Raw genomic sequence first — 16,241 nt, forward strand, 5'->3', positions numbered from 1 at the left:
ATCGGCGCCTTACTGATCATTCAGGATCTCAGTCTGCAAGAGACACCATGAGAAATTGTACATCTGACTACTGTTAACAAGAAGGGCTGATGAGATGAAAGAAATAATGCCTTAGAAGTAAGTGATTGTGTCATCCTGGAGTTTTATTAGAGAGAAAAAAGAAAACATAGAACAGCCACATATTCAAGAATGTATCCAGGAGAAAAGTCAAGGATCTGGAAACCACATCACCTGGGAGAAAGTTAAGGGACTGGGTGTACTGAGCCTGGAGAAAGATAACATGGAAAATGCTTAAAATACTTGAAGAGTTGCTTTATAGAAAAGAGCCGTGTTCTGGGAAGCTCCCAAAGAAAGATGCCACCTAAATGATGCAGGATTAAATCTGATCTAATACTAGGATGGACTTTTCTTTGGCTGTACCACGCGGCTTGGGGGACTTTAGTTCCCCAAACAGGGATTGAACCTGGGCCCCAAGAGTGAAGGTGCCAAGTCCTAACCACAGGACTGCCAGGGAATACCCTGGGATAAACTTTCAGATGGCACAGTTCTGAGTGGTAAGTCACACAGGAGGAGCTGAGATAACTTGTCCCTGGAGGCAGAGACAACTAGAAGCTGACTAGCTGTCTGTCAGAGAAGCCTCAGAAGGTATTTCTGCTTTGTGTGGGAGGTCAGATCAGGAGATTCTAAGGGATTTTTAAATTCTATGAGTGATTATTTCAAATTCATGAAGCTAAGTGGCAATTTAACAAAGTCTAAGTGACTTGCATCTCTTATACCCTGTAGCTTTGAAGCTTAGATTTTTTTTTTTTAGAGTTTTCTTGAACCTGAACCAAGTCAGACCTTTGCTGTACTAACAAAAGGGTAAAAACCGTACCAGCAAACCTATGCAAGAAAACATTCAAAAGTTCTCTCTAGTATAGAGAGTATACGCAGTGTAGTAAGGTGTGTCTTCACAACAGTGTAGGAGCAGTTTCTCCTGCACTAGCGTCACGCTTCACTAGTCAGTGGGAAAGTGCCCTTAATCCTCTCTCCACATTGGGACTCTTGGTATTCTTATGGAAAGAACATTAAAAAAAATTACAACAGCATTTATAAACATCCGTATATACAACTGCAAAACTATGTTGGGGTTAGTACATGCAAAACAACAAAAATTAATAGTAATCATTAACTATATAATAATAGCAAATATTTTTTCACTGACCTGTAAAGCTTTACATAAAGCTGCATTAATGAATCGCCCTGGTGTAAAAAGACTCTGCAAATACATCTCCTGTTAGAATATTGAAGCAAGAATTAGCATCATTCTAAAAAAGATAAAATTAGGAAAAATTTGAATGAAGCATCCAACACATTAAAACCAAAGTCTGTATTTCTATTATGTGAACGTAGAAATTCTGCCCTCTGCATAGAGCAGAGTGGCGGAGCAGTCATGAATTTTCACCCTGAGACTGAAGCCTCTAGTGTTCTGGACCAACTGGATGTACTACACTGAGAATGTAGTACATTCTCATGGAGCACTTCAGTGGGTCAGCTTATCAAACGCCAATCTGAAAAGTGAAGAGTTCCTATCTAGGTTATTAGTCATAAACGCCAGTACGAGAACAATTAAACAAAGCTAGTTTCACCATCCACAAAAGGCCTCATGCATGGTTCACATATGAAAAGGAAAGGAATCAATAAGAATAGGCATTATATATATAAAAAAGAAACTGCAATAAGCTCTAATAAATGGGGAAATGAAGTAGGGAGAACAACATGGAAAGTCTCACACTAATTATTTTGATCAAATTTTATGAACCAGATTTGCCAATAAGTAGCAAACTTGGTTGACCTTTATTCAAGTTTCCTTCCTTCCTTCCACTGAGGTTCTGAGGGACATTTATAAAATGACAAACATGGAGAAAAACAAGAATTTTTAAAAATCAGCATGTGATTTTGAATTCTAGACGAAAGTTAAATGCCAATAAACTCCTGGGATTAAAAATATAGCAATATTCAAAATGGGTTTCCCAATCCTACAAAGAGTCAACGTCTTAGACCCAGAGCCCATAATCTTTAAGCTCATTTTAACAGTAAAGAATCAAGTTTTTCTTCTGTTTACCTTGAGGATGTCCCTGAAAACCAGGGAGCCTGGCCCGTTTTGTTCTCTACTGCATTGCCTTTTACAGCTGTGTTCTTCATAGCATATACCTCTGTCAGAATTTGTTTCTAGTTTTTATGCATCTATTCACACGGTTAGTATAGTGGACACCCATGGTCTGTGCCTGCCCAGAATCCATTTCCCTTTCTTTTACTAACAAACCCCTTACCTTTCTCTGAAGAATCACTCCTCTTCTACCCACACCCAGCTGAACTTCACCTTCCACAATAAGAAGGTCCAGGCTGGACATGTTGCCCACGCCAAGCCAGAATATTCTATCATTCTGATCAAGCGACCATGCCAGGCCAGGGTCGACTCCACGACCTAGTACAGAAGTGCTCTCTTTTCTGAACAAGCTTGTGCTTGTTCAACAATAAACCCAAAAAGGAGGGAAAGCAGAATAGAGACAAAGGAGAAATGAAGCCCGAAAGGCATTATTCCAGCCCTGGCTGAAACCAGGTAACTGAACTTCTCAGCAGCACAAGCCAATACGTTCAGCTTAAGGCAGTTTGAGGTGGGTTTCTTTCATCTGCAGCTTAAAGAGTTCTGCTAATACAACTGGTTCTTCTCAAACTGATGATCAGGGTAAATCATCTCTTTATATAAAACTTCAGCGTCACTTACTCTGGGGTCTTGATCATCTCTGATGACGATTTCTTCCTCCGGCAGAGGCTGCATGAAAACTGGACTCCACTGACCTGCAACATTACTACAGAGAAAAAAGTCCATCAGTCTACCTAAAGATGATGAATAAAAATGAAGCTTATGCGGTTAGCAATATCTGGGCAGGAAGGGTCCCACTGCTGACCTCTGCAACTACTGCTTGATGAATTCTGTTTTTTTTCTGGCTGCGCCAGGCAACATGTGGAATTTCCCTGACCAGGGACTGAACCCGTGCACCCTGCAGTGACAGCATGGAATCCTAACCACTGGACCACCACGGAAGTCCTCGATCAATTCTATTTAAAATAGTTTCCAAAAAAAAAAAGAAACGTATTCATAGCAGAGTCTGGATTATAGAAGTGCTCCTACTTCTTTTGATGGGCATCTTCCTGAATTAAAACTCTAAACACAAATCTACAAATAACAGCTAACTTTCATTCTACATTTACCACACGTGACACCTTCTGCAGGTGTAATTCTGGATATACTTCACGTATGTGCTTAGTCGCTCAGTCCTGTCCAACTCTCTGTGACCCCATGGACTGTAGCCTGCCAGGCTCCTCTGTCCATGGGGATTCTTCAGGCCAGGATACAGCAGAGGGTAGCCTTTCCTTTCTCCAGGGGATCTTCCCAACCCAGGGATCGAACCCAGGTCTCCTGAATTGCAGGTGGATTCTTTACCATCTGAGCCACCAGGGAAGTCCAAGAATACTGGAGTGGGTAGCCTATCCCTTCTCCAGGGTACGTTCCCGACTCAGGAATCAAACTGGGGTCTCCTGCATTGAAGGCAAATTCTTTATCAGCTCAGCTACCAGAGAATCCCACACTTCATTTATACCTTATGATAATTCTTTGAAGGATACACTGCCCTCATTTTAAGATGTCTAAGGTGAGGTTTAGGGTATCTCACAGCTAATAAGGTGGGGAACCAGGTTTCAAACTCACCCAACACTGGATTCTTTGCCTTTTTAACCCAGTTGCCTGGATGCCATCTATAAGGAGTACTCTCTGCTTTCTGAGGTGTGGTTCAGGGTCAAGCTGGGGGCAACCACTCCTAGAATTCTAATCTAGAATATGGGTTTCATAAGGGACCCCTTGGGTACAATTACTTTATAGTTGACTCTTGAACAACATGGGGGGTTTACAGGCGCCGACCCTCGAAAACCCAGGTACAGCTTATTCAGGGAACTGTAGATCCCACAGTACTAGAGTAACTGCTATGAGAAAAATCGATGTATTAAGTGGACCTCCCAGTTTAGAATCCACACTGTTCAAGGGGCAACTGTAGTTCCAGGAGCATCAAAATATGATCCAGGGAATCCTTCATACGTTTCAGGAATTACACAAGTGTCTGATTCAAAACTGGTTCTTAAATGTGTTTTGTAACTGTTAAAAATCTTAAAATGCGTATTATGTAAATAAAAGGGTTTCCCGATCAAAAAACGAAGTTTGAGAAGCGCTGCTGTTGTAGAATCTACTTTTTACCTTAGGGTGAGGACACTGAGACCTCAAAGGGGCTGCAGTGACTTTTGGAAGTTGCGGGTATCAGAAATGGAGTTTGCTTAAAAACAATGGAAATGTGCAGATTACAAGTATTTGGGACCTTGCTCGCTCCCCAGCCTTCTTGGAGGCTGCCCTTGGCTGGGGGCATCCCACACTTAAGGCAGAAGACGGTGAACATGAAAAAGTCGCTAGAGTTGCTCAACTCTAGGCTCCAACCCGTCATGAAAAGTGGAAAGTGGGTGCTGGGGTACAAGCAAACGCTGCCAACGATAGACAAAGCAAAGCGAAACTGGCCATCCTTGCCAAGCACCCAGCCTCGGGGAAATCTGAAGTACAGTGTTAGGCCGTATGAGCCAGAACAGGCCTCCATCGCTGCAGGGGTGTTAACACGGAACATATTAGCCAGAACAGGCCTCCATCGCTGCAGGGGTGTTAACACGGAACTGGCAACGCACGTGGGAGATACCAGAGCATGCACACTGGCCGCCACGGGTGCATCCAGGTCGTGCCAGAGCAGACTGGTAAAAAGTCAATCATGCACAGCTTTTCTTTAATAAAGCCAGCCAGAGCTTGTTTGAAAAACAAACAAAAAAAGAAGTTTTTTGGATATGTGCTATCTCTCCCGATAAAGATGGTATACATGTATATTTCTGTGTGTCATTCCAACTCTAAGAATCCTTTTTCTGTCCTAAAACCGCAAGGTAAGGACGCAAAATGAAATAGAAGGTCTATCAGAAGGCAGGCAACCCTAGGGCCGAACCCTTTAAATGCACACATTTGACTTTAGCCTACACAATGAGCTCCCTTCTCTAAGCGTGACTTTGCCTGGGGCAAGGCAGGAGGACAGAGGAGAGGGACGCACTGTTCAAAGTTGATGTATTTCACAGCCGTCTGGTTCTCGGCGTCGTGCCACAGGGCCCAGATATCCGTAGAGGTTAAGGCAAAGTCAATCAGTGTCTCCTGGAAGGAAATGCAGGGAGAAAACAAACAAATACAGGTTAGAATAAGACAGAAAGGGTACTACTTTACGGTGAGTTACACTCATATAAGCAGAGGTAAAACATGGAAACAAAAGATGGTGCCACGTGAACCAGGTGAAATCCAAATCAAATTTTGTTTGGACCAAGTTTCATTAAATAATCCACTTTAAGATTACAATCCCATTACAACAGGTAAGTTAGCCAATACTTCTTTCCTGTACTTGAGTGATATGCAAAGCATGATTCAACCTACCTGAGAAGTGAACAGTGAGGAGATGTGATCTAGGCTATAGCGGTTATTCTCAGCGCTCACCAACTGGAAAACGCAGAACTGATAAAACACAAGTTGCTAAGTTAATACCTGAAATAACCAACATGCCATTTTTCTAAGCAAGTAAGAGTTATTAGCATTCAAAAACCAATTTTTAAAAAATATGTGTGGTAAAATATATGTAGCACTTACCATCTTAACTATTTTCAATTGGACAGCTTAGTAGTATTAAGTACATTTATACTTGTGCAACCAATCTCCAAAGCTTTTTTTTGTTTTTCAAAACAGAAACCCTGTGTTCATTAAATCCCCCATTCCCACCCCCCCCCCCACCCCGCCCAGCTCCTGGCGACCAGCATCCTACTGCCTATCCCTAGGATCTTGACTCCTCAACATAATGGCACCTGTCTTTTAGGGGCTGTATTTTTACTTAGGAGGACAATATCCTCAAGGTTTACCCACACTGCAGCATGTGTCAGAATTTCTTTCCTTTTAAAGTTGAATAACATTCCGTTTTATGTAAATACCACATCTTGTTTATCCATTCGGTCATCGACGGAGACTTAGGTTGCTTCCATTTTGCGGCTGTTGGGAATATTGTTGCTAAGAATGTGGGTGTACAAATATCAAGACCCTAGTTTGAATTCTTCTGGGTTTATATCCAGAAGAGGAATTGCTTGGTCATACGGAAATTGAGGAGTTGCCAAGCTGTACCCCATGGTGGCTGTAGCCTTTTACATCCCCACCAGTAATGTACAAGGGTTTCAATGTCTCCACATCCTCCCTAACACTTGATATTTACTATTTCCCCCCGCCATGGTAGCTATCCTTGGGTATGAAGTGGAATCTATGGTCAGAAACCTATTTTTAATGCTTTTACCAAAAATAATTTAAAACATACACATGATAGAAATCAACTCGAGTCAATCTTCCCTACAAACAAAAACCTATAAAATAATTCATGTTTCATATTTAACTGTACTGCCAAAACAAAGAAGATGTCAAACTCAAAAATAATATTTAATGAACATTAGTTTAAATAATTTCTTGACAAAGAAGATATACTATAAACTACTAAGAGTGATGATTCTATCCTGGTAACATAAACAACTATTCACAAGAAGCTTAAAAAAAAATACATAGTGATTCCCTTTGAGAGAAAAACAGACTGTACAAAGCATGAGAAAAATATGTGGTGGCCACATTCATTCCCGCCTCCAGCTACATTTTACCAGCTACATATCTCAAAGCACTACTGAGACATGAATCAACTTAGTAGGTCTCAACCAGCATTTAAGAAAAAAAAAAGATTAAGAGCTTATTAGCTCATCACCCATGGTGAATATGTTTCATGAAAACTGTTTTCTGTTATATGTCCATCGCCACATAACGGTGTCCAGATGGCCATGTAAACCATTTGCTGTTCTTCCAGCCAAAAAGCTGGGAAAACGCTGGTCCAGTACAGCGCTTCTCAAACCACCTGTCGTAAAGGAACAAAGGGACGCTTTTTTTTTTAAATTTTTTAACCTGCTCCAGACTAATATTCTTTTTTTGGAGGGGGACGGGGGGCACGGGCAGGGGCTCCACTGGGTGGCATGTGGGAATCCTAATCCCCCGAGCGGGGACTGAACCTGCGTACTCTGCAGTGGAATCATGGGGTCTTAAATCGCTGGACCGCTAGAGAAGCCCCTCAGACCGATTCTTTCATGACATACAGAAACCACGCATGTCTGCGGCAACATCAAATCACTTATGCTTCCATTCTCAGTTTCTGTACTTATTTTATTGTAAACTAGTAACAAACAATTTGTGGCCCAAGACCATTCCACAGACCACATCACAGGTCTGTGGCACTTCTGTTTGAGATTTTTATTAGTGTCCTAGACGGAAACCATTACTATTACTGTGTAGTGGCTAAGTCCTGTGCAACTGGTTTTCGACCCCATGGACTATAGTCCACCAGGCTCCTGTGTCCATGGGATTTCCCAGGCAAGAATACTGGAGCGGGTTGCCATTTTTTCCTCCAGGGCATCTTCCAAACCCAAGGATCAAACCCATGTCTCCTGCATTGCAGGCAGATTCTTAAGCATTGAGCCCAAGGAAGCCCAGATGGAAATACATATGGCATAATATAACACTGAGGACATGATGCTGAGAATGATTAAATTAAGGCACTTAACAGAATTAGTGTCCAAAGAACCAAAAGAAAACCAAGAAGAAACAAATGAAACTAACAGGAATGGATGTAAACTACTACAGAGATTAAAAAGGCCAAACAGGGCTTCCGTGGTGGTCCAGTGGTTAAGAATCTGCTTTGCAATGCAAGGGACACCGGCTCGATCCCTGGTCCAGGAAGATCCTAGAGGCCTCAGAGGAATGGAGACTGCTCCACAACAAGAGATGCCATCCCAACAAGAAGCCCACACATCGCAACCAAGAGTGGCCCCAACTCACCCCAACTAAAAGAAAGCTGTTGTGCAGCAACAAAGACCCACCACAACCAATAAACAAATCTGGAAAAAACAAAACCAAACTTCAAATGTGCAGGTTAGGGAGAAAAAAACATTCTGAAGAGCAGTTTTTGTTTAGAAAAAAAAACAACAAAAAACGACCTCAACCTCATTATACTCTGAATAGGCACACCAGCATTACATGGCTGCTAAAAATGAAGTGTATATGATTTTAGGCTTCATTAATAAACCTTAATGCTTAAACCAAAGCAGGTAATAGCTCTGCTCAATTTGACCCTAATTCTAGAATAACACATCCTATCTCAGTGTAATCTTTAGAGCACAGGTTCTCAAAATGTGGTCTGCAGACACCTAGAGGTCCCCAAGACTAATTTCAGGGGGTCAGTGAGGTCAAAATTCTTCACAGTAATTCTACATTATTTGCCCTTTTCATTGTGTTAATATTTGCACGGATAATGCAAAAAAGCAACAGTGGGTCAAACTACTGATGCCCTAATGTCACAGTGGCACCAACCTGAACACTCTTTCATGATAAAAACTCAACAAGCTAGGAATAGACAGGAACTTCCTCAACACAAAAATACACAGCTAACATCATACTCAGTGGTGAAACACCCAAAGCTTTCTCTCTTAAACTGGAAATGGAGGGTGTCAACTCTTGTCACTTCTATTCAACACTATACTGGAGGATCTGTTCAAGGAAATTAAGACAAAAAAAGAAAAGGCATACAAACTGGAAAGGAAGTAATAAAACTATCTTTATTTGCAGGTGTTTCTGTCCTATAAATAGGAAGTCCCAAGGATTCCACTATAACACTACCAGAACTAAAAAGAGTTCAGTATATATAAAATCAATATAAAAAAGTGAATTATATTTCTATAAACCTGCAATGAGGAACCAGAAATGAAATTAAAATAACTTTACTTACAATAGTATCAAAAGGAATAAAATACATAGGAATAAGTTGATTAAAAAAACCCCACAAAACCTGTATCATGAAAACTATAAAACATTAAATGGAAAAGCATCCCGTGTTCATGAAGCAGAAACCTTAATACTGCTAAGATGGCAATGCTTTTCAGTATGATCTCGAGTTACCAAATCTCTATCAAGAGTCTGTGAAGTAGCAATAAACATACATGTCGGTCTCTGGCTCCTGACACCGAGCTCCTAAAACCCCTGCCATCTTCTGAGTGGTGACAGAGGCGCTGGGAACATCTTTTGTTATAGTAGCTGGTCTTTGACCCTGGTTTCCAGCACAGACTCCTAAATCCCTGTGCATTTCCTGAGTGACAGGAACACCTTTTGCTCCAAGAGCTGACTCCTGGATAGCTTCAGGATGGCAACTGGTCACCAGAAAGAGGAAGCCTGAATACAATCTTGCAACTTTCAGCCCAGACCCCTATTTTCTAGAAAGGGAAGAAAGGCCACTGGATCAATAATCTATCATGCCTATGTGATGAGGCCTCCGTAAGAAGCCCTATCCCTCTGGGGTGTGGGGAGCGCCCAGGCTGGGGAACACATCCGTGTGCTGGGATGGTGGTGTGCCTCAAGACCCTTCTGGACCTCACCCCACCTACGTCTTCAGCATTTACTGTATAATAAACCAGTAACCGTGAGGGCTTCCCTGAGTTCTGTGGGCCATCCGAACAAATTACTGAGCCCAGGGAGCGGGGGGCATGAATCAAGAACCCAAGGACAAATGACTTCTCTTGTGGTCCAGGGTTGAGACTGTTTCCAATGCAGGGGGCGTGAGTCTGATCCCTGGTCAGGGAACTAAGATTCCGCAAGTGAGGCAGTTTGGCCAAAAAGGTAAAAAATGAAACAAAACAAAAAAAAGAACCCAAGGAGGTAAGAATAAGAGTCTCCGTATTGGGCAGCAGCCTGGCTTCAGGCGATGAGCGTGAGCAGGGCGAGGGGGCGTCCACCTATGTGGAAGGCCTGGGGCAGGGTGTAAACTCATGCAGGGCGAGGAGGGTCCACACGGAGAGACAGCCCGCACTGGAGACTAGAGCCCAAGGAGGCGAGGAGGGTGTCCACTGCACGGGGGTGGACCAGCGCAGCGTCAGCGCCCGAGGGGGCGGGGAGGGCATCCACGTGAAAGGGCACCCTGGAGCGGGGCCGCTCTCGTCTAGTCGCTCAGTCGTGCCTGACACACGGACTGCAGCACGCTGGCCTCCTCTGTCCTTCACTGTCTCCCGGAGTTTGCTGATGGACTGGGACACCAGAGCCCAACAGGACTGAGGAGGGGACCCAGACAGCTCAGCACCCAGCATGGGGAATCAGAGCTCCAGTGGAGGAGGAGGACAAACCCAACCTTGCTGGAATGTCACTAGGATTAAATGGATGGTATGTGTGGTGTGTGAGTCCAGAGGAAGCACACAGTCCACACATCTGCTGTTAATGTACATAAAGGGCCCGGCACCGTGCCAAACACAATATCCAACAATCTACTTATTTATTTGGCTGTGCCACAGGGCTTAGTTCTTGTTGCTTTCTGCCATAAGGGTGGTGTCATCTGCATATCTGAGGTGACTGATATTTCTCCCAGCAATCCTGATTCCAGCTTGGGCTTCATCCAGCCCAGTGCTTCCCATGATGTACTCTGCATATAAGTTAAATAAGCAGGGTGACAATGTACAGCCTTGACGTACTCCTTTCCCGATTTGATTCATTTGGACCGGTTCCAAATGAATAAAGAACCGTTGTTCCATGTCCAGTTCTAACTGTTGCTTCCTGACCTGCATACAGATCTCTCAGGAGGCAGGTAAGGTGGCCTGGTACTCCCATCTTTTTAAGAATTTTCCACAGTCTGTTGTGATCTACACAGTCAAAGGCTTTAGTATAGTCAATAAAGCAGAAGTAAATGTTTTTCTGGAACTCTCTTGCTTTTTCCATGAATCAGTGAATGCTGGCAATTTGATCTCTGGTTCCTCTGCCTTTCTAAATCCAGCTTGAACATCTGGAATTTCATGGTTCATGTACTGCTGAAGCTGGCTTGGAGAATTTTAAGCATTACTTTACTAGCATGTGAGATGAGTGCAATTGTGCGGTAGTTTGAACATTCTTTGGCATTGCCTTTCTTAGGGATAGGAATGAAAACCGACCTTTTCCAGTCCTGTGGTCACTGCTGAGTTTTCCAAATTTGCTGGCATATTGAGTGCAGCACTTTCACAGCATCATCTTTCAGGATTTGAAATAGCTCAACTGGAATTCCATCATCTTCACTAGCTTTGTTCGTAGTGATGCTAAGGCCCACTTGACTTCACATTCTAGGATGTCTGGCTCTAGATGAGTGATCACACCATCATGATTATCTGGGTTGTGAAGATCTTTTTTGTACAATTCTTCTGTGTATTCTTGCCACCTCTTCTTAATATCTTCTGCTTCTGTTAGGTCCATACCATTTCTGTCCTTTACTGTGCCCAACTCTAATCTTCTTGAAGAGATCTCTAATCTTTCCCATTCTATTGTTTTCCTCTATTTCTTTCAATTGATCACTGAAGAAGGCTTTCTTATCTCTCCTTGCTATTCTTTGGAACTCTGCATTCAAATGGTTATATCTTTCCTTTTCTCCTTTGCTTTTAGCTTCTCTTCTTTTCTCAGCTCTTTGTAAGGCCTCCTTGGGCAACCCTTATACCACTGTATTGTATCCTAAATACCTCATCGACATACAACAGCTAATGTTTGAATGATGAGCAAAATCATTTCGTAAAATTAACTTCCCCTGCACTACTTAATAACACCTACATCCCGTTCACAACTCCATTTTTTTCACTCAGACTTTCAAACTAGCTCTTTCTTGTTTAGTTTTGGTTAACCTTTCCTTCCACGGACTTCCCTTGTGGCTCAGCTGGTAAAGAATCCACCTGCAATGTGGGAGACCTGGGTTCGATCCCTGGAGAAGGGAAAAGTTGCCCACTCTAGTATTCTGGCCTAGAGAATTCCAAGGACTGTATAGTCCATGGGGTTGCAGTCGGACACGACTGAGCGACTTTCGCTTCACTTTCCTCCCACATTCCTTTAAACTCCCTTTCATCCTGAATTTTCCTTTCAGATCTTTCAATTCACACAGTAGCACAAAAAGTGGAAACATTTTTTTTTTGTGGAAACAATGCAAGATACATTTAGAGGCTGATGTGAGAAGCTGAAAAGAGGCTCGATGAGCCTGCTGCTGCTGCTCCACGCCAGCACACACAGAATAACGCGATACATGTCTCAGCTGCCTCATACCTGTCCTCGCTTTGGTGCGTGCAGGTATACTCCCAGGTAGAGCCCCATGGAAGGGGAATAAGCAAGTCGCAGTTTGTGTCCAGTCCCAGCAGTGAGCCGGAGATCTTTATTTACGGGGACGAACTCCAGCATGTCAGCCACCATCAGGCACATTTGGTCCTGTCAAGAAAAGATTTAGTAAGTGGTATTAAAAAACATTCAAGATGGAAAAAAAACCTCCTTCCCTTTTTAAAGAATGCGTATCCATCATATCTAGCACCGTATGTAATTTATCTGCTGAAGGGCCCTAAGGTTTGTTTTTTTTTAAAGGGCTGAGATGAAAACATTTCTTTGGTCTGATAGATAAAATCATTAGCTATTTTGTATTCAAAGGTTGAATAGTATTTTACCAACTTGCATTTTATTTTTTTAAGTTTTTATTTAAAAAAAAAAAAAAAAAGGTTTTGGCCACACTGTGTGGCATGTGGGATCTCAGTTCTCCAACCAGGGATCCAACATGCACCCCCTGCATAGGGAGCACAGGATCCTAGACACTGGACCCCCAGCGGAAGTCTCTCAACTTGCGTTTTAAAACCGCATTTGTCCTGAAGTGAAGCGTATACTTTGTACGACTTCAGCCTTTCTGTAGGACTTAATTTCCCAAAATAAAAATACGAAAATTCCGGGGAGAAACGTAGGAAAAATAAAGTTAACTGAAACTGCTGAATCTGGAAACAGCCCATCATTTCCTAAGTAAGAGATCTGCTCATCTTTACGAGAGGAAACAAGACTTATTTCAACTTCTCTACAATCCGCAACCCTACTGTAACTTACAGCAACTATCAGTGTAGCATTTACCTTGTAAGACCACATTCGTAGTTTATGATCTTGACACAGAGCAAAGATGAAGGCATTGTGCTCGACACAATGCACAGCAAGGCTCAGGGGACGATCTGAAGGCCCCTGGTCCCCTCTGAAAACGGAAGGCTGAGCATTAGCGTTTTATTGGCGCCAATTACCCGATCATCAGAGTTTGCAATTTAAGAGACAAAATAAAATGTACACTCTTAATGGAAGGAGCAAGAGTTTCCAGGCTGGAACACAGCACACTTTCTATCTGACTTGTGTCCAGTTACTGGAGTGCGGTGTTGTGTAGACCCTTCTCCTTTCCAGCATGACGTTTATTTGTCTTAGAGTCAGACTGGAAGCACTAATCACCGCTGACCAGGGCAAAGGCTCACACTCTTGGGCCCTCTGATTCACCGGCTAGAGACCACTCACCTGATAGCTGTGGGCATCCAGCCTATGAGCAGGCGCTGCATCACTGAACTTTGTTTCAGCTCCACGATTGACACCACCCCTGCAAGACGGAAAACAGGCCAGTGATACCCAAGGCACCCTGTGACCATACTTGGCGAAACCCAAAGACAAGAGTATGCAACCGTGAACAAGGAATTTATAACGGGTGAGCTTTCTATACCAAGGAAGCCTTAGGCTGTACCTTTTCCATAGATATCTCCTAACTAAAATATTCTGAATCATTACTGGATCAAGAGCAACAGCAGTTTTATATTCTGAGGGGAAATTTTTGCCATTTACAAATGGTAACCCATGTGGCTGCTCAGAAGCAGCACTTCATTCTTTCCAAAAGCAACCATCAGTACCTTTCCTGTGCTAGGCACAGTTCTAGATGCGAGAGATACAGCAGAAAATACAAGTGAAAACAGTCTTGCCCTCCTGGAACTTAACAGTCCACTCAGAGGAAGGGGGAAGCAGACAGTTAACAAAGTAAACAGAATGCATTAAGTGGAGAAAAAGAAAACACAGAAAGGGTACAGTGAGTGCGGGGAGGGGGTGGCGTGCGTTACAATTTTAAAAAGTGGTCAGATCACCCACTGAGAAAGGACCTAAAGGAACTGAGAGAATGAGCCACAGTGGTAGCTGGGGACAGACTATTCCCACCAAAGCCCTGGAATCCAGACTGCAGGGAGAAATATCAACAACCTGAGATATGCAGATGCCACCACCCTTATGGCAGAAAGCGAAGAAGAGCCTCTTGATGAAGGTGAAAGAAGAGAGTGAAAAAGCTGGCTTAAAATTCAACATTCAAAAAACTAAGATCATGGCATCCGGTGCCATCACTTCATGGCAAACAGATGGGGAAACAATGGAAACAGTGACAGACTTTATTTTCTTGGGCTCCAAAATCACTGAGGACAGTGACTGCAGCCATGAAGTTAAAAGACGCTTGCTCCTTGGAAGAAAAGCTATGACCAACCTAGACAGCATGTTAAAAACCAGAGACATTACTGTGCTGACAAAGGTCTGTACAGTCAGAGCTATAGTTCTTCCAGTAGTCATCCGTGGATTTGCGAATGGAACGTAAAGAAGACAGAGCACTGAAGAACTGAAGCTTTTTAACTGTGCTGGAGAAGACTCTTGAGAGCCCCTTGGATGATCAAAGGAGATCAAACCAGTCAATCCTAAAGGAAATCAATCCTAAATATTCATCAGAAGGACTGATGCTCAAAGTGAAGCTCCAATCCTTTGGCCACCAGATATGAAGAGCTGACTCACTGGAAAACACCCTGACGCTGGGAAAGATTGAAGGCAGAAGGGGACAACAGAGGACGAGACAGTTGGATGGCATCACTGACTCAATGGAAATGAGTGTGAGCAAGCACCGGAAGATGGTGAAGGACCGGGAAGCCTGGTGTGCTGCAGTCCACTGGGTTGCAAAGAGTCGGACACAACTGAGCGATTGAACACCACCAAAGCCCTTAGGCAGGTGTGCCTGGTATGTTCAAGGAACTGCCAGAAGACATGTGGCAGGTTTGGAGGAGGGGAGAAAGAATGAGAAGATGCAGTTAGAGAGGCAGCAGGGCGTCGCCCTAAGGACGCTTATGGCGTTTATTGGAGTGAGATGAAGAACAGCCCCGCCCTGAGGGCTTCGAGCAGTGGAATGGCATGACTCAACGGAGGCATGACTTCTCCGTCTGCCTGAGAAGTTTCTGCAGAGGGCTAAGGACAGATCTGGAAAGATAATTAGGAAGCAAACGCGATAGTTCAGGTAAGAGAAGGTGGTAACTTGGAGCATGGTAGCAGCACTGAGCTTCCTTGTTTCAGTTAAACTTATTTTAGTCACAGCACCTCAAACTGAAAACAGACATCAGGCAACTCATCTCTACTAAAGGCCTTAGAATAGGCCACCTTATAGCCACCTGTTTTCCTATATTCCAGTAAGCTGCAGTTCCTCATTCACCGTATAAAATCCCACCCTCTTGGGAAAAACTGTGAAGTGTTAGGGACTCATTAGGAAAGTAATAATGAATTTAGGATGGTTTGGAAGCAGTTCCTGCACTGGATAACGGCCCTGGACTTCTAACATCTGTCTTAATGCCAGTATCTGTTTGAAATTAAATCCATGTTGCATTCCCGTTCTTACCAGGTACGTCATAAGGAGGTAGTTTAAGAACAAAGATCCCCCCAGAGGCAGATGGCAGAGCAAACAGAGCCTCCCCATCATTGCTCAGCCAGGCTGCTGAGGCGGCAGAACCAGGGGAGAGGCCAGGCACTGACGGGATCAACTGATAGTTGCAAGGATCCCTAAAATCAACTTTTCCAATGTCAGTGAATATTGACTGCATCTGACTTTCGATTGCCAACTCCTGTGGAGAAATGAAAAAGAAAAATCTGTTAAAAACAAAATAAATGAATTTTGCTCAGTTCCTCCCAATTGCTATCAATGTTTTTAAAGTAAAAAATTGTTGAGTTGAAAAAAGAAGCTGTTCTTTTTAATAAAACTATTTTTGCAACTTAGAATGTATTTGATCATTTTAAATAGTAACTAGGAAAGTATGAGGCTTCCCCAGCAGTTCCTCGGTAAAGAATCTGCCTGCAATTCAGGAGATGTGGGGTCGTTCCCTGGGTGGAGAAGATCCCCTGGAGGTGGAAGTGGCAACCCGCTCCAGTAATTCCATGGACAGAAGAGCCTGGG

At 43.2% G+C, this 16,241-nt stretch overlaps 1 protein-coding gene across 2 annotated transcripts in view; it reads right to left on the reverse strand.

Annotated features, from left to right (window-relative positions):
• Positions 1-16,241, reverse strand: part of NUP160 (nucleoporin 160) — a 43,457-nt gene that overhangs the window by 21,554 nt on the left and 5,662 nt on the right. For both annotated transcript variants that reach the window (XM_060399575.1, XM_012096416.3), the window contains exons 4-11: positions 15,690-15,912; positions 13,526-13,604; positions 13,103-13,217; positions 12,266-12,424; positions 5,543-5,620; positions 5,172-5,269; positions 2,768-2,852; positions 1,205-1,273 (exon numbers count right to left, since the gene is read on the reverse strand). In XM_060399575.1, coding sequence (XP_060255558.1) covers positions 1,205-1,273; positions 2,768-2,852; positions 5,172-5,269; positions 5,543-5,620; positions 12,266-12,424; positions 13,103-13,217; positions 13,526-13,604; positions 15,690-15,912 — 906 coding nt within the window. The remainder of the gene's footprint in view (positions 1-1,204; positions 1,274-2,767; positions 2,853-5,171; positions 5,270-5,542; positions 5,621-12,265; positions 12,425-13,102; positions 13,218-13,525; positions 13,605-15,689; positions 15,913-16,241) is intronic.

The sequence above is a fragment of the Ovis aries genome, chromosome 15 (genome assembly GCF_016772045.2).
Source record: "Ovis aries strain OAR_USU_Benz2616 breed Rambouillet chromosome 15, ARS-UI_Ramb_v3.0, whole genome shotgun sequence".
NCBI classification, from domain to species: Eukaryota; Metazoa; Chordata; class Mammalia; order Artiodactyla; family Bovidae; genus Ovis; species Ovis aries.